This window comes from Pavona decussata, unplaced genomic scaffold, assembly GCF_977016875.1.
Source record: "Pavona decussata unplaced genomic scaffold, jaPavDecu1.1 SCAFFOLD_134, whole genome shotgun sequence".
In the NCBI taxonomy this organism is placed as follows: Eukaryota; Metazoa; Cnidaria; class Anthozoa; order Scleractinia; family Agariciidae; genus Pavona; species Pavona decussata.
Window position 1 is genome coordinate 1 of NW_028145547.1, and position 27500 is coordinate 27500.

At 38.1% G+C, this 27500-nt stretch overlaps 4 protein-coding genes across 4 annotated transcripts in view; 1 reads left to right on the top strand and 3 right to left on the bottom strand.

The window, feature by feature from the left end:
- Positions 1–6: 6 nt before the first annotated feature.
- Positions 7–6828, bottom strand: LOC146467553 (histone H3-2-like). The gene is made up of 4 exons (XM_085125349.1): positions 6568–6828; positions 2797–2897; positions 1523–1600; positions 7–633 (listed from the first exon to the last, which is right to left on the bottom strand). Exons 1-4 carry the CDS (start codon positions 6713–6715, stop codon positions 538–540), a joined length of 423 nt encoding a protein of 140 aa, XP_084981475.1. The 5' UTR covers positions 6716–6828; the 3' UTR covers positions 7–537.
- Positions 6829–8093: 1265 nt separating this feature from the next.
- Positions 8094–13623, bottom strand: LOC146467554 (calcium load-activated calcium channel-like). The gene is made up of 7 exons (XM_085125347.1): positions 13471–13623; positions 12968–13045; positions 11409–11471; positions 10763–10809; positions 10197–10264; positions 9436–9580; positions 8094–8794 (listed from the first exon to the last, which is right to left on the bottom strand). Exons 1-7 carry the CDS (start codon positions 13529–13531, stop codon positions 8708–8710), a joined length of 549 nt encoding a protein of 182 aa, XP_084981473.1. The 5' UTR covers positions 13532–13623; the 3' UTR covers positions 8094–8707.
- Positions 13624–13696: 73 nt separating this feature from the next.
- LOC146467555 (mini-chromosome maintenance complex-binding protein-like) lies at positions 13697–17613 on the top strand. The gene is made up of 2 exons (XM_085125295.1): positions 13697–14311; positions 15061–17613. The coding sequence occupies exons 1-2, from the start codon at positions 13768–13770 to the stop codon at positions 16371–16373; spliced, it is 1857 nt and encodes a 618-aa protein (XP_084981421.1). The 5' UTR covers positions 13697–13767; the 3' UTR covers positions 16374–17613.
- Positions 17614–25834: 8221 nt separating this feature from the next.
- The window catches only part of LOC146467556 (uncharacterized), a 6499-nt gene continuing 4833 nt past the window's right edge, over positions 25835–27500 (bottom strand). Inside the window, exon 2 of the mRNA XM_085125632.1 lies at positions 25835–27500. This exon is cut by the window's right edge and continues 530 nt beyond it. Coding sequence (XP_084981758.1) covers positions 26172–27500 — 1329 coding nt within the window. The 3' untranslated portion in view covers positions 25835–26171.

Genomic DNA, 27500 nt, shown 5'->3' on the forward strand with positions numbered 1-27500 from the left:
GGGAGGAGGAGTTCTCTTGGAACCTTTGCCACTTTTCATTGTTTCAATCATACCTAACAGCTCTTAAATCAAAAGCAATAGACAATTCTAACAAAATGACTGGGATATATAACTACACAGTGGAACAAATATATATATATATAAAACTACAGAGTGGAACAGCATCCCATTTCAGCCCACCATGGGTGATTAGGGAGTAACAAATGGTATACAGCTGTAGTTACTCCATACTGCGGAATCAAGTTGAGCTCCAGCTTTGTGGGTCATCTTGGTCTGAATCTACAATGTGCTTTAGTCTTAACAATAAAATTCAGTGTCATGCAGAATTTTCAATCAAAGATGATTTGTAACATGTACACCCATGTCCAGAAATGCCTGTACTTTGACAATTTTCACTTTCATGGGACTTAATCCTTAGCAGAATTACTGATGTTTAGCTGAGGAGAAGGGATGAGAGACACTTTGTGACATCTGACATAACAAACATGCACTGTGCTATCACATAATACTGGACATAATCTCAAAATTTAAATAGATTCAGTGACACAAAATTGGACAGAATAAAAGGAAAATGCAAAAGTTGAATGAATGGTACGAATCCTCAAACAGTCGAACAAGAAATGCTTCTGCTGCCTGGAAAAACAAAACAAAAAAACAACAAAAGAAAAGAGAGGAAAACAAATGTCATTGTCCAAGTAATCACATACAAACAGCTGAAGATAAAGAAACATTAATTTACAACTGAAGGGCTAAGGCATAACAAGTATAAATAACTTTGCTGTCAAAACTGAGGTTGAGAACAGTGACTATTATATTAAATTTGACGAAAAATACTGACAATGAAAAAATTACAACTGTAACTCTTTTCTCTGACTTCCTTTAGAACGATGCCTCCTTTTGCTACTGTGCATCTCGGGGTGGCCCAGGAAAGTCGGGTTTCTTAACGGCGGTGCCTGTTATATTTTTTGCGCGGCTTATAACTATGCAGGAATAGCAGATCTCTCAGCAAGGGTTATTGGAATTTGAAAAGAAAATTAGGGGTAACCATGCATTCTTCAGACATAATTAACCTTCAATATATATATTGCTTTGTATTTTACATCATTTTATAATTATTGTTACTTAATTATCTGTAAAACATGCATGGGTACCCCCAATTTTCTTTTTGGATTCCAATAGCCCTTGCTAAGATCTGCTTTTCCCGTATAGTCATAAACTACACAAAAATACTTCTTTATTAGTAGCCACTGTCCTTAAACAAGGTCACAAAGACAAAACTTTCTGTCTTTAACAGGCTAGGAAAATAGAGATTTTATCCTTACAGGGTTGAACTTTACAGTTACTACCTTCCTGCCCAAGCTTTTGTCAAGCCCCCGCCCCACCAACACAACATCTAGTTTGGCATCTGTTCATAACAAAATGCCCAGTCTTATCAAGTTACCATCAAATCATAGCAAAACAAAACATTTTCAGAATCCTCACCCAGTCCGTTCAATTTAAATTAAAAGCAAGTTTTTCTCACCTCTTGAAGAGCTAATAACGCTGTGATCTGCCACCTTAACTCTTCATGGTGGTAAAACTTGTCAGCTATTTCTCTCACCTATTATTTAAAAGAAACACCTCTTCATTTAACCCGGAAAAACCTGGACAATGGCAGTCTTTTGTTCCTTGATAATGGATTTCATTAACTTAATATTTTCATCAGGAGGGCATCGGTGCGACAAAAATGGGTTGGGTCATGTTTTCAATTTGTTGATTAAAACTTGTTTTCCAGTTCATCAAAAGAAGCAAACCCCTTGTAAGAACTTCCCACAACAACACAACACTTTCAGATATCTGTCAATATCTTAGATAAACAATATACACTTAATGTACGGTCCCGAGGGAAACAGTTAGTTTTGTTTTCCCGAGAGTCCTGACATTTCCCAAGACTTTGTCTCAAGGGAAAACAAAACTAACTAGTTTCCCGAGGGACGATACATTAAGTGCTTTGTTATATAGTTAGACTTTCCCTTCAACAGTCACAGCAAAACAAACAAACAAACAAACAACTGAGGGGGCAACAACTGCGGAGTGGAATCTCGATTTAACGAACCTCTATTTAACGAAGTCCTTGATATAACGAACGATATCCTATGTCCCGGCCAAAGTTACAGTAAAATGTATGGAATAGAACCTCGATATAACGAACCTCGATATAACGAATTCTTCGATATAACGAACATAATCCGGAAGCCCAAACGTAAAATCTACCTCGATATAACGAATTACAATGTCAACACGCAACAGAAGATAAACGCTGAACAGATCAACACTCTGAAAGTGTCGTTTTTTTGTAAACAAAAGTTGCGCGTCTGCTCAAAATTACTACTGAAAGCCACCATGCTTAATGAATTGCATCTCAAAACGCAGCACTTCTGGGTGACGAAAATCGCATTGAATTGCGTGACAGAAGTCACCTGTGTTGAAAATAAATCATTAACTATGACTTCGATGAAACGACATTTTGTTCGTTTCCCTCAAGTTCGTTATATCGAGGTTTTCGATATAACGAACCCTCGATTTAACGAACAAATTTGGCCGGTCCCCTGCGACTTCGTTAAATCGAGGTTCCACTGTATCCCGGTCAGAATACATCCGTATTTTATCAGGGGCATGTGACCAAGAATCAACCAATCACAGTGCTTGTTTTGTTGAGTGAAAGTCTAGGTAAATAACAATATTTTTTGGCCTTGAGTGTTTGAGAGTAAACAACTACAAGTCTATTTTATTTTTGTTGCAGCTCTTTTTGCTTACCACTCTCATGAAAGGAGCCTTTCGCAGTAAAAGATGAGTTGTCTTTTGATAGTGTCTGATTTCCATTAGTGCTCTTGTTCCTGGGCGAAATCTTCTCTTTTCTAGTAAATTAAAAGGTGTGTGACATGACATTAATGTACAATGCAGCCTACAGTAAAAAGGGACAGTTGTACTGGGACAGTAAGGGCTTGATCAAATTAAATGTGTGGAAATTCTCAGCATGAGTTGAAGTTTGGTGGCCAATATTTCATTTCAAATAATTATTTGGTATTACACGTTAGTGATCAAATTCAGCATAGGAACAAATTGTTTGCAAAAAGAAATCTATAATCAAGATGGAACCTCTAAAGGTAAGATTCCTATGTGGAACCACAGTCTGAAAAATTCAATGTATACCCAACAGATCATACAGTATATGTATTCTTGGTATTGAACTAGATCTACAGGCAGTTGCAAAAAGGTTGATACACTCTCAGCATTTTTCCTATATCTTGCAAATAACGCATTCTAAAAGGCCAATGACGACCTTATACCCTTCAAACCCCACTTACAATGTTGAGGCTTGCTTGTTTGAATGTCATTGTGAATTTAAACAAAATTGATAAGAGGGGTGAGGAGGGGGGACAACTACAGGTAACACCATGGTGAGTGTCAAAAGTACCCAATAACAGAGAGTATCTCAACTCTTTTTGCAATTGCTTGTAGCTTGCAATGGAGGCTCTTTTGGGAGAATATATTAAAAACTGCATGTATTTGCATGTGAAGAGATTCTCCCATTTCAGCCTTGTATACAATCTAGTTCAATATTGAGGATATGAATATGGTCTACAAGCATTAGCACAAGGTAGCTACATTGTAAGTGCCCTTCTCTATCAGGGTTGTACGTCACTGACCATAAAAAAAGTTTTGGACTTGTTGAATATAATTATAGTTTTGCAATATCACAGATCTCAAATTTACAATTTGCAACCCCTTTAATTGCACACACAGTTTCACGGCAATATATTCATGAAGTGAAGCTAGCAATAAGTACAGTTACACTAGACCTCTTCTCCAAAGCTCCCCTTGGAAAAATAGCTTGGGTGAGGTTCACTCTAGGTTTTGATAGATTTCATGCTTGAGGTCACATGCTGATGAATTGCCCAAGGGGAATGGAAAACCTTTACTGATTTGGTGGGAAACAATGATAAATGTAAACATCACGACATGAATCAAGAAATGTTTTTGGTAATTTTGCTGAGCTTACAGTTTTTCATGTAAAATTTATTGTAAGAACATGCTGAGTTATATACGACTTTGGGTATTTCCACAACCACAAAAGTTGATTTCAGCGACTTCTGAACGATAGGGTTCTAGGCCACTGGTGGGAGGAAAAACTTTCACGTATCTCAAGGCACTACCAGCTTGTAGGCCCAAACCCGGAACGCCAAAACACCAGGATGCGAGAGACTATTCCCATCGAGTAGCTGTTAGTTTATGGCGTTCAGCCGGTGAATGCTACTGATCCTGTGGGTTAATGATGGATCTAGCAAAAACTACAGTGATTAAATGCTGCCATGAATTTATACAAGAACTGCAGCTTTCAAAACAAGTTCATAAAGTTCCCTTTTACGAGAAAAGCTGTCATTAAGACCCCGTCCACACGTATCCAGATATTTTTGAATCCGCAACTTTTTCTTTCCAGATACAAAAATATCCACGTCCACACGTTTTGCGATCACACCGTATTCAAATCGAATTCGCCCGTCCACACATATTCGGATTCACTTCGGATTCACTCTAGTACCCAGAACAACTCTGTAGATATTGGTTACGGCAATGCTTTCCTGCTCGTTTAAATAGTTTCTGCCGGCCGTTTTGTCCGGTAGACAACGTAAAGAGCTTGCAGATGTCAAGCCGCCTTCTGGCATAACTTACTTTAGCATTTAGTAGATCGGCAGCCATAATTAAATTTGGGCGGTAAACACTAGCGCCAGTTTTATGACGTCATTGTATCAGAACCGAAACGGGGGTCTAAAAATAGAAGGATTTTCCCTGAAGAGTAAAGTTCCAAATGTGGTTGAGGTCATTGACGCAAACAACACGTGAATTCTAGTGTTTGGTTCTTCACTTTGTTGTGATTGGTTGAGCCATTTTGGGTTCTTATCAACCCATAGAATTTACCTCTGCAACTGTCATGGGCAATTCTTTTTCTCTTTTTGACAAGTCCATGGAAATTTCCCGGAGGTAATTTCACTCAGGGAAAATAGGTTACACTCAAAAAGTTGCTTTTCCGTGGGCAAAAGCCATTTAATTTACCCAAGGGTGAAATGCAGGGTCCGAAATTGCGCTTTCCTGGTCGCCAATGCCACTAAACATTTTGCACTGGCGACCAGAATTTCACAACTAGTCGCCAGCGGGCAATTAACTATTTCATGCGACAATCATTATACAAACAATAACTTTGATTTTCAGCCAAATCGATAAAAATAAAATTCAAAGCCGCCCGCCAATTGGTCACTTACTTTTTACCTTTCCACTGCCTTTGAAGTATAAAACTGATTTTCCTGTTATTATAAATCTATCACAACGCTTCACAGCTCGTGCAGTGCGAAGCTTCGCCTCCATGTTTTTTGAACGAGAAATGCTGCACAGTTGTGGCCCGGTGCGAACAACATTGCGATCCGTCGATCGTCTTGACAAAACGCGAAAGGAAAGATCGTTTACGGTTTTGAACATAGAGCAAAGAACCAACCAGCAGTTTTTCAATCGGGTACATTTCTTCTCCAAAAGGTAGAGACAAAAGAAGGTATAAAGTTGACTTACAACATTTATAGCAGTCGTATGAAACTGCGTATATAGCTGGCATTCGATTCATTCGTCGTGGTTTTTCAGTGGTAGGTGTATAAATCGCCATTGTGGCCCCAAACGCAAACGCGTTCTCTTCGTTCTAATTCTTAAAAGAAAAATTGGAGAATTTTCCATCTGGCAACCCAAAATTTTGGTTTGTGTTTCGCTGCGAAGGAAAAATTTTATTGACGCATTTTTTTTCCGATTTTTGGCGATCACATTTTTCCATATGGCGACTGAAAAAAAAATTTCAGTCGCCACTTGCCGCCTGCTTAAAAAAGTTAATTTCGGTTCCTGAAATGGCTAGTGTAACTGCATCTTATTTGGCATGTTTACTGGAATCCTGTACATGCCATCAAACAATTTCAATTTGATGACAACATGAATTCTCCTTACTAGTATTTACACGGCTTCTCTAGCATGCTTATGCTCACATACATAATCAAATTAACAACTTTTGAAAACCATGCAAGCTTTAATTAATGAAGCTTAAGCTTTAAGCTTGTGATCAACATAATTTTCTCGGTCGCTGAATGACATAAAATTTGTTGATTATCCTCTGCAAATCAGACAAACGAGTTCCCTGTTGCATAGCACAACGCCAAGTGTTGCAGAAGGCTCGATTCGTCTGCCACACAGGCTACCTGTTGCACAACTTCAGTCGATCTCACTACACCAGCCACAAAAACACCATTCGATCAAAAGACCTACGCTTAAACATGTGTTTAATACACAAACGAGGGCAAGATTTCCGCACAGCCCCATGCATTAATTCATAATTAAGTAAAGCTTATATATTTTTTGGCGACTCAAATTCTGTTCATGTTCGTTCTTTGTGTAAGAGGATTAGTATGACATTTATGCATGTATAATTAACGGTGGAGCAGTGCGGAAATCTTTCCCAAACGAGAAATGAACGTGTAATGATCATGTAAACCTTACTTCTTTCCGAGCCGCGGGCACTATGAGTACTTGCACTTGATTTCTTAGGACTGCTGTATATAACTTCAGATGAAGGTGCACTGCGTTTCCGTGGATCAGAGGGCTTCCTTTTATCCTTTAGCGATTTGGTTGGCGCAGTTCGAACCATAATCGCGAAAAAACGAAAAGCTTTATGTCGTATATGTAGGTGCAGGATGCAGAAGGTAGCGTCCTACGCGCCTTTTGTTGATTGAGCCCAGCCTGCGGTGACCAGCGGTTGTTACCCACTCACAAAAAAGATGTCACTTGGCCTGCTGTCAAGTGTCCACCTGTAATCTCGCAGGCTGCGAAGGTTCATGGGATGGTGCTAGAATTGTCGGCTTCTGCCCAGTTTCTGTACAACTTTAATTTCAACACTTCACTAAATGTAACAAGGGCTCAATGAAGCCAAAGCCTTTTGCAAAGGTCACGCGTGAACGATATTTTTGAAATTTGAACGGAGTTTTGAAATTTACATGTCAGTTTTGAAAATCGCCAACGAGATTTCAGAGTTCCCGTCTAAATTTCCCATCTTATTGACGGTATAAAGCTATGAATGTTTCTTTACATTGCAAAATTGAATATTTCAAGAATAACAATTGTTTCCTAAGTATTTTGAATCTTTTTTTCAGTTAAAGCATCTTTTTCGGAACGATTTCCAGAGAAGTGTCCAACATTCCATTCACACATCGGACATTACAAAAAGAAATTTGAATGTTCATTTCATTCTTGGAAATACTGTTCACGCGTGACCTGGGTTGACTGTAAGATTTGACACATTTATGCATTATACCAGCATAATTACGTGGGATGCCTGTGGCAGCCTGTGTCAAGGTTTAGGTTGTGTCTGTCGTTTGATTAATTTATTCATTGAACTTAGAATGAACTCTCATCTCCCCTAGAAGGGATATTTTTGTCCTCTATTGTTCTAATTGTCTTCAGTGAAGACTAACCAATCAGAATGCATTGTCTGTGCAAAAGGTATTAGTAGGGCAAAAAAGGGGGGTCTCCAAAGGAAGGCTTTTGTCACACACATAAAAGATCAAATTTCGGTAAAAATGACGGCCTGTTGGTGTTCACACATAGATCTTCACTAAGACTACAATAAAATGTGCTGTTTTTAGAAAGAAAACAATTGAAATAGGTTAATAGTCGGAGGAGGCTAAATAAAATAAACACCAGAACTCTCTATATGCTGAACAAAAACTAAAATATTAATTCAGAACTGTTTCTTTCATGGCATCCAGTACATGTATACCACAATAAAGCTGCTTTCAAGCAAATTGGATTTACAGTCCAAAATGCTCATACACCCGCTTGCTTTAAGCCCTAAGTACTCTAAGGAGAGTGAGATGTCTTACTACAATTCAACACAGCAGCAGTCTGCTTGTATTTCGTTCATTTTCGTCTGATCTGTTAGATCTCCACAACACAATTTTTACAACTTCTGGTGTTATGCTTCCCTGCATAGCACTGCATCGACACAGCTTTATACTAAACAGCCACACTTCTTCCACAGACACCTCCATAACATGGACAGCTCTTTATTAAACTGCTCTTTTGGTGGTGGAGATAGCCTGTGAACTGGCTCCCAAAGTGGGGTATAGGGTCAAGAAAATGGAGAGTGGAGCGGAGCGGTGTGAGAGCAAGCTTGATTTATCTCGTCCTATACCCCAACGGGGAGCCTGTTCACAGGCAATGACCGAGACTACAGATTAAGGCATAAACTCCACCACCACATTTCATACATTGTCAAGCACCTCAGAACTTTGAAGTCCATATTTGTAAGTTTTTGACCACATTAATTTTATGTTTAACTGGAACCTGAGTTAACAAGAAAACGATGATAGTGGTCTAGTACTGTTTGCATGAGGATTGTGCTACCAGTAACAGCTTGCCATCTTCCATCAAATCTTCACTTATGAACTAATGTGCTGGGTCTGTATGACTATTGCTCATCATTTTGGATTGCAAGGAAGAAAAAACAGGCAAATGATTCAGATACATGCAAATGCTGTTCATTCAAAATATTAAAATCAAATGACACAGAAGCAGAAGCTTTTTCTCAAAAACAACATGACAAGGCTGCAGCTAGAGATTGGAGACATCTTTTATGTCATGTTCATTTACTTCCTTGAGGTGGAGCAAGAAGGCCACCAACCTTACTTGCTGCACGAGATGGTGCAAACCCAAGCATTTTCTGAATATTCTGTGGAAAAAAAAGCACATCAAGTTTGCTAAATTTGGCAAGTACTTGTACATGCATCTTGTATTTTAGTTTCCACAAAATGTTATTTTACCAAGGCTAAAAATATTAACAGCCTTCTGTAAACAACATTGTATTAACAGGTATTGTCTATCAATTAAGTGTAAAACCAATTTTCCCTAAGACACTCTTTGTGAAGTGTTTTTAAAAGTTGGATATGAGACTCAAGCTCTTTTGTAAGCGATTCACCTGGAGAGACTCTGGGAAATTGAGAAATTTAAATTTTTCCATTGGCTGTCCTGTCAATGGCTCTGCCCTTCATTTGTATTTTTACGGCACAATCTTTGTGGCAAAAGAAAAAAAGAAAAATCCAGTACCCCAGAGACAATCCAGGCAACCAACCACTGGCCATAGAACCCGAGGAATCTGGGTACCAGATTGTAATAAAAATGTTTCGATAACTGAGCCACATCCTAACTTTGCCATGGACATGTTGATTCATTCAATACAATTCCCCCCCCAAAAAAAAAAAAATGACCAAGCCAGGTACTGCTACATTCTAATAATGCTTCACCCAACAGCACCTAAAACCTGCAGCCAAACTGATAAAAGCAAACTGAGATCAAGAGAGATTTAATACAAACCTGTCTGACAGACATGGTGCACAGAATGTACAGAAAGATAAAAGAGCAGTCAGTGAAGTCTGTGCCCATCAAGTTACGATGAGACAAGCCTTGGATCCACGAGTGAGGAACAAATGGTAACTTTGCCACTACTCTCCCATCAAAACTGGAAAAATGCATGTAATAGATAATGACTAACTTGACTGACTTGACTCTTTTAAAGGAGAGCTGTCTCAGCATCACAAGTTTTGTAAGACGTAAAGGCTTGTTTCATCTAATTTCCAAACACATTGAATACTGGGCCTGGTTTCTCAACCCACTTCTCACTGTTTGCAAATTAAATGAAACACCCTTCCTTGTGTTTGAGAAAGATTACACAAGTATCAAGAGATTTAAAAGTATCCTCAAAAACAACTTCAATAAAAAGAACCCCGTTTTAAAATGCTCAGTTGTTATGAATTAAGGCATGCAACTACAAGGGTAAATCGTTACTCCCCAGCAACCTGGCAAGTTTTTAGAAGTGACAAGAGGTCAACAAATGGGCTACATTTTTGAACAACTACATGTACATGTAAGAAGTGTATTAAAAAGCTGTGTTATTATTGATACAGTTGGGACCTCAAAAAGTGTTTGTATTAGAAGGAGGCAGATTGTATTGGGTATGAAGAAAACTGCCCACAATAATGAGGTTTCTATATTAAGTGGGCGTCCATGAAATGGGTTTGACTGTAACTAGGAAAGAATGATTGATCATTATAAACTGTTAATAAGAATTCACTTACATGGAATTAAACATGCCAATAAGAGCTGTGAAGGTAAAGCCAATAGCAAATATAGACTTCATTTTAACCTGTATGAGAGATGAACGTTTGGTCACACATTTTTATATTACATGTAAATCACAGCCAAAAGATCGCTGCTGGAAAAAACCAAGATAAACATGGATTAATTAAAAGGGGGGGAGGGGGGCAGAAGAGAGATTAGAACTATTTTACTAATCAGTTGGTTTGGAGAGAGCCTGCTGGCACTGTTTAAGTGAGGCTACATACATGTAAAGGACAGTACTAAAATACATCAGTACATGGATTTAAAGAAACATTGGGTCAGTTGTTAGAAGACAGTTTCGACAGTGTTTTAAATGAAACCACGTTCCAAGCCATTTTCAATTTTGCCACCAATCATATCTAAATATTGGCTACTGCTGACGGTAGCAAGAAGGCTTGCATCCAAGACAAGAAAAATATTTATCTACTTAAAATAAAACACTTTTAAACAGATTTGGAGGCCCACTGGTTGGCCTAAGTTAGACTATGTTTAAATAACTGACCCATTGTACAATGTAGCTTACCATAGAAAGATCTCTATTATGATTCTTCAGCTTCTCTTCTACTCTTTCTAATAAAAGAAAAGTAAAAGGCAAATCTATTGAACATCACACAAAGCAAAGCAGTTATCTAGAACTGAAAACAGGTAAAAGGTATAAAATCTGAATGGCTCATTAAGCAGCTCTATTTTGGAATACACACTGGTTTTCATGCAAGAAACAGTTAGAACTATACATTTACTTACAGGTAGACCTAAATAAAGGCCAGTGCGTATGTATGTCCAAAGTCTAATTACATGTAGCTTTAACATAACTTAATTTCCTTTATACTGAGCAATTCATACAAAAAATGGAGTGGATGCATTGTCAATTCCTTTTGAAAATGCACAAGAATACAAAGTGTAAATGGTTTTGAGGAAAAAGTAATGGGCTAACTCTTCTTCATATATTGTAAGCCTTTGTTCTAAAAGTACATACAGAACCAGGTTTTTTATATAATTAACATGAAATGCAGTGTGTACTACCACAATAGAGCTGATTGGAGCAATTCAGATTTCAAGGCCAAAATTTGCTTATGCCCTTCTTGCACTAAGTCTTAATATTCACAGTCATTACTGCAAAGGTGTGACGCTAATCTACATGTATGACAATTTTGTTATAACCTGCTCACCCATTTTCTTCTTTTGTCCACCTTGCCTAGGAATATCTGATATGGTTTCTTTCCTTTTCTCCACTAAAGACAAAATAATAAAACTGCATATTATATCTATTATGTAATACAATCTGTGATGAAGAACAGTACAGGTTTAAATGATCATGAGGAATTAAGGATGAGGGAGGAGATTGCAAGTTTAACCTGTGGTCAGGTCTTTTTCCTTTGTTCTTTAAAATGGGGCTACATGTAACACAATTCAAGATTATTAAATGAAGCTGGGACTGGTATAGCTGAATTTAGTACAGACTGTATAAGAGGAGGCTCCATCCCACAGTGGTTGCAGTATCTTATTATCTTTTATTGACACAATCAGGTTGATCAAGTACAGTATAAAGTATGGTCAAGTACTATCAAGGCAACAAGATTCTTGTCCCATAGTTATTGTTGAGCATACAGTTGGAAGAGCTGAACTTATGGTGGGCAAATCTCAACTGGTATTCATATCCATTATTAAGCTGCATTATAAAATGCATTTTGTATCCCTCAATATTTTATCCTCTACAGCAACATGTCAGTGTATGCCTGTGACTTGCCGACAGGTAAATTTTAGTGCAACAGAAGTTGTAAGGATGGATGAAAAGTGAATAATTTCCACCAATATACATGGTCAACAAAAATACTCATCCAGGGATATTAGGATCAAGTTACTTCTAGTTCAAATGTTAAACTGCAGTTTTACCATTCTAGTGTCTTTGGTTATATTATTTGGCACAAAAAACAGCTGATAAATGGATTAAGAAAAGAGATTCAAAACTACATAAACTGATGAAGCTCTTCATGAAGCAAAACTGTGCTTTCCTTCAGACATAATGTCTGGGTAGAGTGGTGTATTAATAATAATATTATTACATAATAATTATGTTTGGAATGACAAAACACCACTCTACCTAGACATTATGTATATTCATTTATTATTTTCCAATGTTTAGGAATTTGTTTGATCTGTAGTGTACCATAACAATAATTGTGATGTTCACTGACAAACAGTGGCAGTAATGATCACTCAAATTAAAGATAATAACTTAAGGAAAGGAAACTGGAAACTGCTATGAGCCAACTTAAAAACCTCCAAGAACCTAACACTTTAATGATAACTTGTTCATTATGCGAGCGCAGTTCATGAGTTAAAAAGGGGGGAGAACAATCTATAAAAAGAAATAATTCAATGACATGCTGAAAACTCAGAAATGAACAAAGTTATCACTTTGGCAGAAAAAGATAAGGAAATTAACTTTTTTCAGTGACCAAAGATTAGTGCTTTAGTTTGCTGAGGGGAATTTGAGGCACCCCAATGGGCCTTTTGGCTCCTTGAGGTAAGGGCCTAAAAAAATTACGATGGGGATCAGGATTACAATACAATACGATTCAAAACGATCAGCTGATAAAAACTGTCTAGAATACAAGATTGAGGGAAAATTTTGGTTGGGATGGCGACATTAAAGAACCCTAGATTGGGGACACGCATACAAGGTATAGCACCATGAACCAGGCCAAAGAACTGAAAGAAAACTTACACTTTTTACTGTCCTTTTCAACCTCTGCAGTTAACTTTTTGTATTTGTCTGTTCTGTAGACCAGTAGGTAGGTTACTCCTTTGAAATAAGAAATGAAGACTTGAGGTAAATTCTCCAGTGACAGTGTATTAAAGGCTATCTATATTCCATCGCCTGCGAACATTTTTCTTGTTTTAAATCTACAAATACGTCGCAGTTACGACAGAAATCACTGTAACATATTCTACATGTATACAATCGTGCTCACGGATTACACAAGCTAAGGAAAGCACATGTCTTTAATTTACTACGAACATAAAACTTATGAAAATAAATATTTTGACAAAATTTAACAGCGTTTTCTCATAAAAATTTACCAGGGATGTTTTACGTAAGCTCAACTTCAATTGCCGGAATATATCGCCAATTTTAAGGCTCATAAGCTTAAACTCATGTTAAAGCTTAGGACCACAGAATGCAGCAACAAAATTTACAATTTAACTTTCATCAAGACAATTTCTTACCTTCAGAAAGAAGAGCAGTAGCTACTGAAATAAACAGAATGAGCATAGTATCAGCCAACATTTTACAACCCCTAATGAACCCTAATTTTTGAATTTTTTTTTTTTTTTGAAGAACTCAAAATGGCGGAAAAAATATGGCGGACGCTTTCTTTGTGCGCCTGCAGACAAAATGTCAGCAGTATATCAGCTATGCCATGAGCACATGATTCTAATTTTCCCGGGAAAACTGACCACGAGGGTTTATTGCATATTTTGCAGAAGAAAATTTGTTCTGTACTGATTGAACTCGCTGCAACCATGCCTTGCATTGAAGACTGGCTGACAAATCCGCTAAGTGTAGCTGAGGGAATCTTCCACGAGGCTGGCAAACCGGACCATGGACGAGTTCGCGAATTCTTTTCAGGCCGATTGCAAAACAACGAAGCGCTGCAGCACATTCCTTCGCTGAATGATGTTCCGGGTCATTTGCTGAAATCCAAGAGTTTGGTCAAATTTCGCTGCATGATTCAAGACATGTTTGACCCTGAATTCTACCTCGCTGTTTATGAAACCGTCGATAAGTCGGACAAGTCGTCAAATCTGCGGTTTGGAATGTATCAAGATATTGTCAGCTGCCCTGAAAACTGCGAGTTGATTTTGGAGTCATCGAGAAACGTGACGAAAGAGAGGCAAACTTTCTACTGTGTACCGATACCTGGTGAAACGGAATGGGCGAAGAAAAAGTTCAAGGGAGAGAACGTTCCATCGGGTTTACAGTCTCGCGGAATGACGCTGGGGAAAAATACAGGTGTTAAGAGAGGACTTGATGATGAAATGGATCAGGGATCATCTGATTATTACGGTAAGTGTGTTTAATAGCTCATTTCTCGACAAGATTTCCGCACAGCCCCATGCATTAATTGTGTATACATTTTGCGACTCAAACTCTATTCATGCTCGTTCTTTGTGTAAGAGGGTTAGTATTACTGCAATGCATGTATAATTAATATATGGGGCTATGCGGAATAATAATAAATATTGTTATTATTAGTATTGATAAGTAGGAGAAGAAGATGAAGAATAGTAATAATAAGAATAATGATAATGATGATGTTGATGATGCTGGAGGGTTGTCCAATACACCCGAAATGAGTTGAATCATCTAAGTATGGAGGCAATTCAACTCACCAGAAGTCATGTCGTGAGAGATTTAGAAAAAATAATGCAGATAGGTTGTTATGGGGGCTACTGAGAAATGTTGGCAAATCAAGAAACATTCATTGTTATTTCTTAAATGAATGTTACCACCAGCACACCCTTTCAAAAATGAAAAGGTTGATGCTGTTGCCCTTATGAGTTCAGGACCTAATTGAGTTGAATCATCTGGGCTTATTGAAGATTTTATAACACACCAGTGGATCAGAAAGTTGTTATCTTTGACATCGTCAATTTATGCAAATTAATGCAAAACAGCACCAGTAATCTGATTGATTGATTGATTGATCACAACAGTCAGTGATTAACTGAATTAATTTGTAGTCAAACAACAATCAGTATCTGTTTTATTGACACATGTTATTTGACATGTTTTGTTGTAATTTTACCATATAGGCATGGAAGCTTCTAATGAACCCTGCAAGGAAGAAGCTAAAAGGTCCAGAGCTGATGAAACAGCAGGTGATGGTAATGTTTCCCCATTAGGAGCTGATCTTAATTTCCCACTTCCTAATGAGTGTGGTCCAGCCTGCTTGGTTCATTTTTATGATCAAGAGAGCAAATTTAAGGTAAACGACATGGTTGAGTTCATTGGCGTCCTCTCTGTCGACCCTGGGCTTGCAATGTTTGCTGACCAGAACATGGAAGATGCACCTGACACAATGGTCCCCACTCCGGATGACCTAATCACCCCAGAAGAGCAAGCTGTCCACCATCCTCCGCCATCACTTGTCCCGCGACTCCATTGCTTGACTTTTCGTCATTTGACACACTCCAACCCATGTGTCCCTTATAACATCAAAGGGGAGTTGACCACACACCTCATGGGGCAGTTTGCTGAGGTGAGAGGGGAATTGCTGTCCTTACTGACACAGGTTGCATATGGTGATGTGCTGGCTGCAGAGTACGTCCTCCTTCACTTGGTTTCATCAGTGTACAACTGGACAGGAATTATGCCAGTTGGGAAGTTTGCACTAAATGTCAGTGGGTGTCCACTATCGCAGTCATTTCCTCAAGAGGTGCACAAACTAGTTGAGCAACTTGTACCCAAGTGTCACTTCTTGTCCATGACACTGAACAACATGAACACTTTGAGCTTTATTCCAAAGAAGGACTATACAGCAAACCGACTGAAAAGCAGCATCCTGCAGTTATCAGAAAGTTCAAACTTGATTGTGGATGAGACGGCTTTAGAAGCTGGGCAACTTGATGGAAATGGTGTAAGGAATGTAACAGCTCTGGGGAATGTCATCTCATGGCAGAAACTGGAGTATGACTTCAATTATTACAAAGCAGAGTTTACCACCAATCTTCTGGTGTTGATTCTGTCAGAAGGGAAGTCTCTGCTTCCATCAGATTGCCATGTGGTCCTCAGGCAGTGCAATGCACCCCAGCCAGCGGGGAGAGTTCTTGGCAGTATCTCTTCAGATACCATGGAGCGAATGCGAGCCTTTCTGGGTGTGGCACGACTGGCTGAGTACTCCTTGTCATCCGAGATGCAAGAAGTTCTTCAGAATGATTTTGTGAAGAGTAGGCAGCAAGATCATAACAACATGACCGCAGAGGATTTTCATCTCCTACTGCTGATGTCACGTCTGATGTCTCTGAGCTATGGGCAAAGCACTCTGACGCCAGAGATGTGGAATCGCGTGAAACAGATGGAAGTTGAAAGAAGAGCAAGACTGGTGTCTGTTAATTCTCACAACTAACTGCCATTGTATACATTATGTAGTGCAACCAAATGCTTGTGCCTAGCCAATCCAAACTTAAAGTTTATGACCTTCACTTTTATAATAATATAATAATAACAACCTTTATACAGGGAGCCCACATCACGAAAGTGATATTCAGTGGGGCCCTTTCTCAAGATCAACTTCAGCTTTGTATGAACTATCATGCAACAGTCTGATTTCGGAGGAGCATTGCACAGTACAGTAGTTACAATGACTGGACATTTTAATTGGCTTACGTTGAGTTGAATTGGGTCATTTTAGAGAAAAAAAGAGCCATTACCTTATGTCAAGTACGCTTAGCTTGCCTGACATAAGGAATGCTCTTTTGCAGTGAGTTTGTTTCGGAGAGGGAGTGATCAGTGAAAATTTGCCAACCTCAAAGTCATTCTTATGAAAGCAGGTTCAGCTTCTGACAGAAAGTTCTCTTCACAAGTGATACAAATTATGAGTATCTACATGTGCAAATTAAAAATCATGTTTACTTATCTTAATGTCCATGTTGCAAGTAATACGCAGCATGGTGTAAGAGGGGCATAAGGGAAGCTTTCAGGGGCAACAAAAACACTCAGCTACTTATCAATAATCAGCCTTGATACAAACATCAAAAATCGATAAGTATGTAATGCAAAATCCTCAGACTAAAAATTTGGAAAAATTTTTTTTTGCTTACCTTTTTTGTCATACCCGAAACAAAGCTATGAAGTTGTTTCACAATGCTTAAATTGTAACACCAGAAGAAATTCAATGGTTGTATCTTATACAGCAAAAGAGAACGTCTGTCATGATAAGCGACAGTGAAATTTTTCTTGTTATCTCATTGTATTTGTACAATAGAATGTTTTCAGTTTAGAAGCTAACAAGACCCTGAGCATGTGACATGCCCACAAAAAAGGGCTGGCTATAATAACAAGATCACCGTCTTCGTGGGGTGTTCAAAAACTAAGCAGGTTTCCTGTTTGAGAGTGTCATGTGTAACTCCACTTTTCTGCTTAATCCTTGGCACTCACTTGGGAAGAAGGAGGTGATAATAATAGTTGATGATTGTACTTCCAGGATAAAATAACCCCCCCCCCCCCACCCCCTTGCACACACACACTCCCATCACCCCATACTTGAGTTGATAAAAATTGCTGTAAAGTAACAAATTGATCAGTAGAGATTCTAAGTGTGGATGCAGATATTCAGGCATTCAAACTAATAAAACTGATTGAATGCGGCTGCTAGAAATCACTGTCATAAAAGCACCAAAGGAACATCGGGGTGGATGTCATGGGGAGTGGCATATGTGGTGGGGGAGGGGAGGGGGGCTACAAGGCCCTAGAAGTGAAATTTTGTTTTAATTTTCCAGCTGGATTTGCCACTAGAATCAAGTAATTGTTAAACAACCTTTTTTATAAATTTCAACTTTGTATCTGTCATGGCACCATATTTGATGAGTCTTAATTCTCTTGAACAATTATTTAAACTGGGGCCAAAAACCAGGTGTTAGAATAAACACAGTAGTCCTTTTGTAGCTCTTGTTATCTAGTAGCAAAAAGGTGTCCACTCTTTGATTGATATGGATTGAAATTGATTGAAATTGAATTAGTAACGAGTACCTATAAAAATGGATAATGATTGATTCATCGATTGGTATCTATTACTATCAACTGTTATCAGAGGCGATGTTCGTGTTTTTACATTTTGTACTGAAAATCGTTGACAATTATTCTGCCAATGATTATTTGTCTCTGATCTTATTTTATATTTTGGTCACTCAATCTGCATAGCAAGATAATTGCCAAATAGCAAGCTGATGCAGACAATGAGTGCTCAATGTTGTGACAAATTCAGTTTGACAGTTTGAAAGTGAGAGAAGGGTTTTGCATTGGTAGTCTCTGATGGGGGATCGTTCCCCCCGGGGGGGGAACCATTTAAAAGTGACGGGGGCGATCGTCAGAAATTTTAAAAAGAACCCCTAAAGGTACCAGATTTCTGTTTTGTAGGCGTGGTCTGAACAATTTTTTACCCCTAAGAGGTACCAAATCAGTTGACTGGCATTAACTTCTAATTCTTCTCATTTTTTGCTTCAATACCCTTAAAGGTACCACCATAGCTCTGACGGAAATCACTTTAGACACTTATAGGCCGGGATTTACAATTCACATGTGTAGCAAACTCAGTGTCAAGTTATGTGACTTTCTTGCACAAGAAGTCATGATTGCGAGAGTTTTACAACTATCAACAAACTACTAGGAACAAAAAAAAACTTTAGAGGAACATTGTGGATCTTATCTTTACTTGCATCAGCGCTGTTTATGCCATTTGAAGCCGTAGGAAACCCTGTTTTTTTCGATGTAGTATCGCTATGAAGCATTCCCTTTAGCAAAAAACAACAAATTGAGCGTTTTGTGATTTCAGTTCAGAAAGAGGTTTATATATGTTCAAAACAACAAAGCTGCAAGTTATTGCAGGATGGTAATCATTTGTCGTTTTTTGCCAATTCATAACAATAATCAATAATTTTTTTCAGTGAGTTCGATTGTTATCGATTACCGATATCAATCAATAGTAATCGGCGTTTGATATCGATTGTAACAAATTGATTTCCGATATCGATTGCAATCGATTGACTTCCTCTGGTACACTCTGTTTTTTTTTATAAGAACCTTTTTTATAAGAACGTCGAGGCTGAGATTAACCAACATTTTAAGTTAAGAACATTCCTCAGGCTGATAGTCGATTAAGAACGTTTTTATTTTGCTAATCTGTATATAAAATCAAGGCAACAATGTAAATTAACCAAAATACTTAAGGTCATGTTTTGTGTAACATTAACAATGGTGACGTACAACTCGGTTTGCCATAATCACTTTGATATGTTTCCTGGTCACGTCCGCATTGAGTTTACTGAAATACGTTTAGTGTATACCATGTAATTTAAGAACATCTTAAGAACGTTTTCAGCCTCAAATCGCCAAAAAAAAATACAAGAACATTCAGCTTCAGCTCCAAAATTAGACGTTCTTATAAAAAAAACAGAGCCGGTATATAGTTCAATAGCCTTTTTATTATAAACTGACCAAGAAGTATTGCTTGGTCTTACTGATTTCATTGTTCCGAAAACCAACAAGAACGTACTGAAGAAGATTTATTTATTGATATCGTATGGCCGTTCTGATTCAATCAAAACTTTGGAATTATAGTATCCAATTAAGATGTAGTTTTTTAAAAATTCCGGATATCACGGCTTTCTCTTTTATTTATTTATCCAATCAAATTCAAATTCGATTGCATTGCACAAAACAACCCAGTAAATCTGAGGTCAGCTTAAGACATGAAAAGGGCCTCCTTGGAATAAACCGCCTAATATATCATAGATAGTCTGTGATAATCAATCAATCAAAGATTTTATTACCGTGTCAAAAATAGCTAGCGGAGGGGAAATACCCCTCTACTAATTGGGGACACTTAATAATACAATTTAGAAGCCTATACTACCTATCGATTAATAAATGATCAAAACCTACTCATCATCAATTACTGTATTAACCAATAAAAGCCTTGAAACCTAACCAATAAAAACTTAAAACCTTAGATCATTCTTTTGTGAGTTACAAAGAATGTAGTTCGAGCAATTGTCATCTACCAATACGATATTTAAAACTACTCAGTGATGGTAGGGTCCTAATTTCGCCGGCTAGCCTGTTCCACAACTTAGGTCCCAGATAGGTTATCGAATGTTTGCAATATTTCCTGCACTTGAGTCTGGGGATGGCGAACTCTGCTACTCTTAGATTGTACGGTGAGCAATGCATGTAACTATATATACACAGTAAGCAACTAAAATACAATAAAGAAATGCATTAAAGACATCATACATCATTGCCAGCTCAACAGCATATAAACCAACAACTGAAAAAACTTTTAAAAGAGATAAACTGACTACGGGCGCTTTTCATTCCACTGAAAATCTCAACCCAATAGCACAAAAACATCATAACATACATAAATGTATTTCTCTAGCTTTGGCAAAGTTGATGGCTTCCAAGTCTGGATCAACAATGCGAATGACGGCGTAAACAGCCGCAACAGAAAACATTAACCAGTAAACTAGATACATCTTTGCTGTTTGCTGTTAGAAGAGGAACGAAACCACTTCACTTCGTCAAGGTGTGTCGCATATAGTATTGAAGTTTTCAACTTTTAAATTATTAACGAGAAACACAGTTTACAATTGACTTGAACGGATCAATATCCATTGTTTCCTTTTTGCCTGTCTATACGAGAATCGTTCTTCATTATTGTCGAACCAGTGGTGTTCGCTACCTATATCCAAAACAATTTAAGCCCAAAGCGATTTATTATTCATTCCCCATATTAGCACATTGTCACTAATGCCAGAAATTAACATACACCTGGCTCTGATGAACTGTGTTTATTGAGATGCACAGTCAAAATCCATGAAATTGTTTACCTCGGGAAGGCCTCTTTGAAAGTTCGAAAATAACAAATTACTTATGCCGGGTATGTACCTGTGTAATTTGATATAGACTGACATATGATTTTATCAAAAATGTCGTGCTATACCTTTGAAACATTATGGCCAGCAAATATTTTCACTTTCTTACGATTGGCGAGATTGGCCAAAATGCGTCACCTGAGGCAACATCTCTTAATTAAAACTGGTACAGGAAAAGCGTACCCCCAAAGACTGGATCGATTATTTGAAAACTGAACCCATTAGTCGTTTCAAAGAATGCCTTCATTCATTCATTGTCAGCGCGGATCAGTGTTCAAATTAAAATTCGATTCTTATTGGCTTTTAGAACAGTAAAACAGCTGTTTGGAGAGGACGAGAGGAGCGTGAAAGTGACTCCTCGAGCAACTCTAGCTTCTTGAGTGTTCTTCAAACTTCCCAAGTGCATCCATAACTCGGTATACGCACAGCTAAAAGCATGAACCAATTCCTTTATAACATATTGAAAATAAAGTAAATGATTCCTGGAAAACAGGTTTGTTCCTGACAAATTACAAAATCCTCTGTACAAAAAAAAAAGGTGAAAGTGGTTTCTCAAATCGGTTTAATCTTAACGTTTCATAAACCTTCGACAAGCTCTTATAAATATACATTTTTTTGGTGTTGTCTTCCGGTAAAAGGTTTTTTATAACATAGCGCGCGCATACTTTCCCCATCTGACTTGCACACGTCATCGGATGGACGCACGGCCGTGTGCGTTCAGAGCGGAAAAACACAAAAAGCACGCGCACTCTGCGTGAGCGCAGGGCACCAAAAGTTTCAAAAATGGCGGCAATTTTAATTTTCTAATTTTTGACAATTTACCGGACAATTTATCCCGGTAAGTAGCGATAATTATCCCACACAAGAAGATAGCTGCAGATGTAACCTTACTGTGGTTCAATTTTCTTATGGCTTCTTAAACTTTAAAAAGGATTTTAAAACGCTCGATGTTCCGGCGCGGTATGTAAACAAATCGCCTCTACGGGTCTGTTATTGTCATGGACCTTTTTACAAAAAGCGACTATATAAGCAAACCTCTGAATATTTAAGGTCGAGAGTTCAACCGTGTGCAGGAAAATAGTTAATCGTTAATTACTGAGTTTGCCAAAGTATATCATTGTTTGCAAAGTGGATTTTTAATTTTTTTTTCGCAAGGATCTAATTATCGGTGTCGAGGGAGCAATTTCATGCGATGCGTTACTTTCGATCTCTTAATATATTTTACTTCTTTATTTCCTTTAGTTTAGTTCATGTCTCTTCAATATATTGTATACTGATTTCATTTTGTCTTTCACTGCCCGCCTCGATTAGCTTTCGTACTTGCGGTCCAGTGTAATTAGCTAAAAGTTGATCATGATAAGCACAATAAAAAAGTTTGTTTTTGACACGGTGTGTGTACCGTCTATCTAGTAGGTTCAGCTCAGGTCAGTTACACAACTGGCCCCAGTTGTTCGAAGAGCGGATAACTTTATCCACTGGATAAGTCACTATCCAGCGGAGCAAATATACTCCACCTAGCGCTTTAGGCAAGTTTTCCACACAATCCCATACTTAAATTTGATATGTGCTTTTACCCTATCCACAAATTATAGGGCTATTAGGAAAATCTTGCACACATTTTATCTGCCGGGTAGCGACCTATCCAGTAGATAAAGTTATCCGCTCTTTGAACAACTGGGGCCTGATATGTAACAATATTGATCTGCCCAGGTCAACTGAAGGCAGAAAAACTTCCCAAATAATCCCTTTTGTCACTGTGCTCAGCGGGGATTTTTAATTTGTTTCGCAAAGTTTACAAAGCCTTCCGTGGTCGCACTCTTGCCATCATTCGCTCGTCGCGCAATTTTGTTTTAGAAACGAAAAAAAAAAATGCATCCAGTGAGCAGAGGTTGACCAGCTGCAATTTTTTAAATAGAATTTTATTTCAATTTCAGTTGTGCTGAGACCAAATATGAATTGTCTCATAATGAGGAACATAGAGAATTAAATAGAGATGAAGCTCGGGTAACATAGTTACCAAAAGTGTCCCTCTGCTGTGTTTATAGTCATGTATCGGAACCTGTACCGCAAGTCCAGTTTTCGTTCTTGTCCTTACACGGTGCTGGTAACATGCCCGGTCCAATTTTATAGTATTTTCGATGAAATTGGCCACAGCGTAGATTTACCACAAAGCCACTGCTCAACAACGACAACAAAATCGAACAGCAGCGTTTTCAGTTCACTTACGCCCGCGAACGGATATGCGCAGAGAAATTAATGCGCAGAACGTTTTTCCGCTCTGAAAGTTGGGAAATGTACCATGATGACGCCAATAGGAATTAGGTAGGGAAGCACGCGCGCTATGTTATAACTAAAAATGTTTGTGAGAAAACAAACAAATTGACTAATGTTTGACTTTAAAAACTATATAAATGAATGAGTACTTTTCAAGCTTGACATTATCCGTTCCTCGCAGCTCTCAGCACTAAGCCATTGTTAGATGAAACAGCGTTTTGTTGTTGAAAAGACAACCACATCTTCAGTTTGTGCGACAAAGCACCAAAAAGCTATAAGAAAACTAAATAATTCCCGCGTTTCCATCCAATGTCCTGCGCGTTTTCAGCGCACATGTTAATGCTTTTTTGACCTTTTAAACAATAACGGAAAATTTCCTTGCTCATAAGCTGTTCCTCAAACTTCAAAGTTTACTGATCAGAAACATTTCGCTCACGGAACAAGAAATGTCTGCGAACAAATAAATGTTTGATTTTATAACAGAGTTGATAAATAATTTGACCATCTTAAAGAGTCGAGTGCTGATGCTTCGAGCTTTAACCCTTCGTCAGAGTAAGTCAAGGAATTGTGGGTTGTGTGTATAGTTAGCAGTGGAGCTAAGCTATCGATGGGAGCATGGTAACCAAAAAACTAATTTATTCTTGTTCAAGAAATACCCTAGCAAAATGGAGGGGAAAAAATCGCGCACGTGGAAAGAGTTTTTAATCGTTCAGCAAGATCTGAAATGGGTCAAGTCATGGGGAAATCTCTTGCCCTTCTCCATTCCTTGTTTTCAGTTCTTTACTGAATTTACTATCCTTATTTTGCTATTGCAATAAAAAGAGAAAAAACACCTCGATAAGAATTCGAAGGAATGAGTAGTTATCTCTACAAGTGAAATCTTTGGCTACCTAACAAGCGTTCACCAGTGAAAAATTATAGAACAAGGTCAACAAGCTGTACTTTTAGTGGACTAATTCGTTGTAAAATCTTTTTTAGAGGAATCCTTTGTACGGTATTACCTGTCCTCGCTCAACACCTGTTAGCTCTGTCCACTGTCTTTTTTCGTCCCCACTAACTTGCATTAAATGCGTAAACTAGAGGACTAGCCTTCCTCCTTAAATAACATCAGAAAACCAGATACTACTGTTTTACTGTGAAATGCTGAAATATTTTCTTGAATTAAGTTGTAACTACCAAGATCTGTATAAAAGAAAATTTATGATTTGGAGCAATAAGGAGATAACAATCGAAGACTGTTCCACAGAATATTAGTTACCAACAAGGAACTTATTTAATAAAAGATTTCAAATTAAAAATGTAGATCTGCGCTACCAATGCCGGTGCACTGATTCGCTGAAACATACCTTTTTGGATTGCTCAGTTAATATTAAATTTTACAGAGAAATTATATCGTAGTTCATTCAAAAGAGTAAAACCAAGATAACCCTATGCATGAGGAATTTCTATTGAAAAATTATTAGTTCCTTTCGTTCCTCTCTCCGCGCCAGCAATGACCACTGCACCTTCTCGTCCATCTTACCAAAAAATAACTTTATGTATGTCAATTTGTCGCCGTACGCCCGGAATGTTGCCAATTTGATTTGTAATTAAACTTCAAGGACAATGGAAAATCGAACATTCAAGTTCACCTCCCACCTGCCTTCTATCTCGTCTTTTTTTCTGTACTCTAATTTGGTTCTTGATAATGGAGTCACGATGACCCCGAAACGTCGAGCAATAAATCTTTCCTGGTTTTTTCTATGCCTTTGCTTTAGCAAATCCCTGCTGATCTAATTCGGTTCACTCACATTTTAGTTTGTTAAATAGCGATACTGTTCTTCCTGATAAGTAATATAAATTTAATCACCATTTACTTCCTATGAAATACATACTGTTAATCAATTAGTAATTAATCAATTAATGAATTAAAACAAAACAATGGCGTTAAAAATGTAAGGAAAATATTTTAAGTAGGCATCAAGTGTTCTATCATTTAGCAATGTATTGTAGTTATATGTATTTTTTTCAATAAAAGCATTAATTAAATTAAAATATTTTAAAACGAGTAAACGCCTATTCCCGCTTTACCCTTCACTGGATTTAAGCACCTCGATCAAAATTCAAAGGAAATTTGGAAGGCTGAACTGCTGAATTCAGGATTTTGTAAGGCCAAAATCCTGAATTCAAGATTTTTACAGTCCAAAATCCCGAATTCAAGATTTTGGCAGCAACACCTTGGATTCAGGATTTTGGCCGTCCCGAAATCTTGAATTCAAGATTTTGGAACTCTAACTCCACGCTATAACTCTATGAAGATAACTCTAATAGTAGCTGTCCCGAAAGAAGAGCATCCAAGTGTTTATACAAAGAGTTTGGCATGAATAGAGTCACTTTGAGTGTTAAGTTTTGGTCCTTTTTTCTGATCAAGAGCATTTCAACAATCAGGGATTCAAATCGCTCCGGAATTTAAGAATTTTGAAATGAATTAATTTAAAAGTTTTAATGTGTATTATTATCATGTCTGTTGGTTTTTTTTTAGCATTGTAATAATGAATAATGTAGGGAATGTACTGCAATATATACTGTATTGGAAGCGAGCTGTAATTATAATAATTGAAACAGGCCAGTAATGCAATGTAAAGATTGTAAATATTGTAATGATAATGTGTTAGTGTTAGTCTCCGTTTTTATCGTAAGCATTGTATTGTAATAAGTACGTAAATTATGATCATCCGGGTGAGTGTAGTCCTGAGAAGGACTGTTTGTGGTGACTTTGACTGACGTTTCGACAACCTGAGCGGAAGTCATCTTCAGAGTCAAGTGAATTGTGGAACGTCAGTAGGTGGTATATACGTCTCTGGTTGTTAACCTGATTGGTCAACGAAGTCCAGATGTTATTGGTCGTTTGTCAGTAAGCCGTGATGTTATTGGCTGTGAAGACTGTAAAAAGTGATTGGTGCGTTTCGATCCGTCTTTTGTTAGTCAAAAGGTCCGTGGGTCTATTGTTAGTAAAATGTCTATTGTTTGTTTGTTTCGTTGTTGTTGTCAATAAGTCGTTTGTATGGTGCAGGTAGTTGTAGGCAACGGTTGAGTGGCGTTTGTTCTAAGTTAGTAAACCAGCTTTCCAGAGTGAGTCGTTGATAGTAATTTGTACAGTAGGTAATGCACTTGGCAGAGTCCCAGTCGATTCTGTGGTTCGTTTGTAAATGGTGCTCAGCAATGTGATTGTTGATATCACCATTTCTAGTTGCTCGTTTGTGTTCAGTCAGTCGTACGTTTAAATTTCTGCCGGTCTCACCAATATAAGTGGCCTGGCAGTCGCAGCATTTGATCTTGTAAACTGCTCCCTGTCTGCGGTTAGGTTCGTCTTTGTCCTTTACTTTCGTCAGTAGTTGTCGTAAAGTGGTTATGGGTTTGTGAGCTACACGGATATTGTAGGGTTGTAGAATCCGTGCGATAGTCTCAGAAGTGCCCCTTACGTAAGGTATAGTTACAGTACTTACGGGAGTCGCGTCGTTGTTTGTGACGTTAGGTTCAGTGTTCTTGTAAGTGTTACGTCTAACAAAGTCCTTGTTGTAGTTGTTCTTGTTGAAAACGTTGTCTAAGTAGTTGTTTTCGTCTGCGAGTCTGTCAGGTGAGCCACAAACCAGTTGTGCTCGCCTTGTTAAGGTCTGTATAGTCGTTGCTTTGTGAGAAGTAGGGTTGTAGGATGACTGGTCCAGTAGTCTGTCAGTATGTGTTGGTTTCCTGTAAACTGTAGTACTTAGTTTGTTGTCGTTGTTGTTACGGGTAACTAAGCAGTCTAGAAAAGGTATTTTACCATTTTCTTCGATCTCCTTAGTAAATTGTATGTCAGCGTTCTGTCTGTTAAGGTGTTCGTGAAAATCGTCGATTTCGTCTTTGTGTACTGCTGTAAAGGTGTCGTCTACGTACCGTAACCAGAGCGGTAGTGTCCGTTTGTAGGTTGCTAGGGCTTGTTCCTCGATGTTCTGCATGACAATTTCTGCTACAACAACAGAAACTGGTGAGCCCATAGCTGTTCCGTGTAACTGTTTGTAGTGCTTTCCGTTGTACTGGAAGTACGTGGACGTTAAGCAGAGGTTAAGTAAGTCCATTAAGTCATCTGTAGGTAGTGGCAGTTTTGTCGTGGAGTTCTCGATGGCGGTAGCAGTACAGTCTAGAGCCAGTTGAAGTGGAATACTGGTGAACAGTGATTTCACATCAAAAGACACAAGTTTGTAGTCGTCAGGTATTTGTGCCGTCTTGATGGCGTCAATAAAGGTCTCGGTAGACTGCAGTTTGTGTCGGGATTCGTTTGTCAACGGTTTCAGTATAGTAGTCAAGTA